The 3124-nt window shown below is 39.2% G+C and overlaps 1 protein-coding gene across 1 annotated transcript; it reads left to right on the forward strand.

The window, feature by feature from the left end:
• The first annotated feature begins 647 nt into the window (after nucleotides 1-647).
• Nucleotides 648-1607, forward strand: LOC128050998 (olfactory receptor 2T6-like). The gene has a single exon (XM_052643506.1). The coding sequence runs from the start codon at nucleotides 648-650 to the stop codon at nucleotides 1605-1607; it is 960 nt and encodes a 319-aa protein (XP_052499466.1).
• Nucleotides 1608-3124: the final 1517 nt, after the last annotated feature.

Here is a 3124-nt window from a genome sequence, read left to right on the forward strand (position 1 = left end):
CAACAGTTTCCCTAGAGCTTAGAACACTGCAAAAGTTATTCTCCATGAATAAACGTTGGTGTATGAGTGGCTGAGGAATCAACAAATGAATGAAAAAGAAAATGACTATCATTGAATTGTCACATGAACAATGCTGTGATCCAACTCAATACTTCAAAATCTACAGTCATAACTACAACTTAATGGTTGTTTTTTGATGACACTGATTGGCTTTAAAGTTGTCACAAAAATTCTCATATCAACGAAACCTCTTACTGAACTGTATGTTTATTTGAACTGAATCAATTGACTTAATTGTTTTTCAGTTGTATCCATATTTCAAACAAGTGGAGCCAACTCCAGTAGAAGATCTTATCTATAGCTCATATTCTAAAATAACAAACTCCCTTAAGTCAAGGATTAATTTCCAAATGATCATTGGTCTTCATGCCGTGGGACCAAACATTAGAATTGCTTTTCAACAAGAAGAAATTTCCAAGACAGAAGAAACGGCAAATCTGCCCCACATAAACCAATTGACATTTAGTGTATAAATAATTTTAATTTAATCATACTTACATAGACATTTTTAATGGTTCATCTTATCTACTGCAATTTTCATCAACCCCATATTTCTCTTCTTATGCCTCCAGGTCCAATTTAAAACCATGAATGGAAATAATAAGACCGTTTCCAGTGACTTCACCCTTACAGGGCTCTTCACTAACAACAAAGCCTCTGGCTTCCTTTTCAGCATCATTTGTGCCATCTTCTTCATGGCCATAATAGTTAATGGGGTCATGATCTTCCTGATCTACATAGACCCTCACCTCCATACCCCCATGTACTTTCTGCTCAGCCACCTCTCCTTCATTGACATTTTGTACATCTCCACCATTGTGCCCAAGATGCTGGCCGATTACCTTGAGGGTGAGGGGACCATATCCTTTATTGCCTGTACAGCCCAGTACTTTCTCTATATGGGCTTTGTAGGGGCCGAGTTTTTCCTGCTGGGACTCATGGCATATGACCGCTACATGGCCATCCGCAACCCTCTCCGCTATCCTGTCCTCATGAGCCATCGAGTCTGTTGGATGATCTTGGCCAGCTCTTGGTTTGGTGGTGCTTTGGATAGCTTCCTCCTCACCCCTATCACAATGACTCTACCATTCTGTGCTTCACACAAGATCAACCACTTCTTCTGTGAGGCACCCACTATGCTGAGGCTGGCCTGTGGTGACAAAGCTGCCTATGAAATGGTGATGTATGTTTGTTGTGTCATGATGCTGCTGATCCCCTTCTCTGTAGTGATTGCTTCCTACACTGGAGTGCTCATCACAGTGCACCAGATGAAGTCGGCAGAAGGGAAGAAGAAGGCTTTTGCCACCTGCTCCTCACACATGATGGTGGTGATCTTATTCTATGGGGCTGCCCTATACACATATATGCTTCCCCAGTCATACCACACTCCAACTAAAGACAAGGTCTTTTCTGTCTTTTACACTATAATCACCCCCTTGTTAAACCCTCTCATTTACAGTTTGAGAAACAGAGATGTGGCTGAGGCCTTTAAGAGGGTCTTGGCAAGATGTCGAGGGACCCATGGTATGACAAGGGAAGAGTTCTGACAGTCTAATTCCTCCCTGTCTGCTCAGGAGTGTATGGAGTTTTGCCACAGATAATATAGATAATTCTTGCAGCAACCACCAATGCCAGTTATGTCAAAAAGTACATCAGCCATACTTTTATCAAAAAGGTGAAACAGCTGAAACATCCATGCATGAACAATGCCAGAGTGTTATAAATGTTATCAAACTAACTCATATCTACTTGCCCACTGTGCAACAAGCCAAGTTGTGGTGAAGGAAAGTACAGCATTTACTGAAGGGCATCAAGTAAGAACAGTGGACAGCTAGTGCTCAAAAGAAAAAACAAAACAAACAAAAAAAACTCCCTGATGGCTTTTAGGCAAAGGTTTTTAAAGGCAACATTAGGGTTGAGGATTACAGGGTACCTGATTAGCTCATGGACATTCTTCTGATTTGTTGATGCTGAGGTAACAGGGTGATGTTTCAGGAATCTTGATCACCAGCCCTCTGGTTACAACCAGTCTAGGACACACACACTTAAGGTCAGCCTGTAATCACTGTTCTTTACCTTGGCAGGGCTCTTTGTTTCTACAGAATGACTCAAAGTTTTGGTTAAATACTTGAGAAAGAACTGTTGATTCTGTGATTTTGCTTTACTGTTGAACTAGTGTTTCAGCTATCTTTAATTTTCTTGCTTGTCTGTCTTGTATTTGTTTCTGAATTCCCTCACTTCTCTAATTAGTAAGTTAGTTTGCTCTTTGGAACTCAGGGAAAGCCTAGGAGACTAGAGCCTTTTTCTACAAATGGAAAAAAGCACACAGAGGGGTGTTTGTACCCAGGAAGTCCCCACAGAGTCCTGCTTGGTTTCATAAACAACAGTATTTCTTCCTTGTGGCCACCCATTCTAATTCTTCCCTTATATCAATTCTATGAGTGCAATTTATGTATATAAGGGCCCCAGATTGTCTGATTAATATTACAATTTCTATCCACTCTCTGGAACTTCATAAGAATGGCAATTTTGATTACGTTGTTTGAATGAACCATAGACAGAGTTTATGAAAAAGGTTAGAGGTGCAGACATTTAAAACAAGCTATAGCATCATAAAACTTCAAAGGAAATACATACATAACCTCACACCAGGATTTAGAAAAGTTACATATCTTTTCTTTGAGTAACAACTGAAAACATTCCTCCCTTATTTAAAACTGGGGCTGGAAAAAAAATGAATCACAAGTTTTTGGAGAAATAGAGACTAATATTCTTCTGGGCATGATTCTATAATGTTATGTATGTTATATGGTAAATAATCGTTATATCAGAAGGCACAGTAATAGGCAGGAGAGAAAAGGGTGCTTTATGGATTTGTAAATTCAGTAGTTGCTTTTCAGTTTTTTCTCCAATTCATCAGAATTATTAAATTTCTGGAACCCTGCTCTAGATATTATAGTGACATGAATATTTTTATTCCAAAGAAGTGGTGGACAGCTAATTTTTCCTCATCTATGGTACTAAGTTTTACATTGTATAACATTGCAAACTGGGAAGAAAATAA

The sequence above is a fragment of the Budorcas taxicolor genome, chromosome 7, assembly GCF_023091745.1.
Source record: "Budorcas taxicolor isolate Tak-1 chromosome 7, Takin1.1, whole genome shotgun sequence".
In the NCBI taxonomy this organism is placed as follows: domain Eukaryota; kingdom Metazoa; phylum Chordata; class Mammalia; order Artiodactyla; family Bovidae; genus Budorcas; species Budorcas taxicolor.

What these genes read in the sequence shown, in the direction of transcription:
- LOC128050998 (XM_052643506.1), top strand. Translation starts at nt 648, where the DNA reads ATGAATGGAAATAATAAGACCGTTTCCAGTGACTTCACCCTTACAGGG.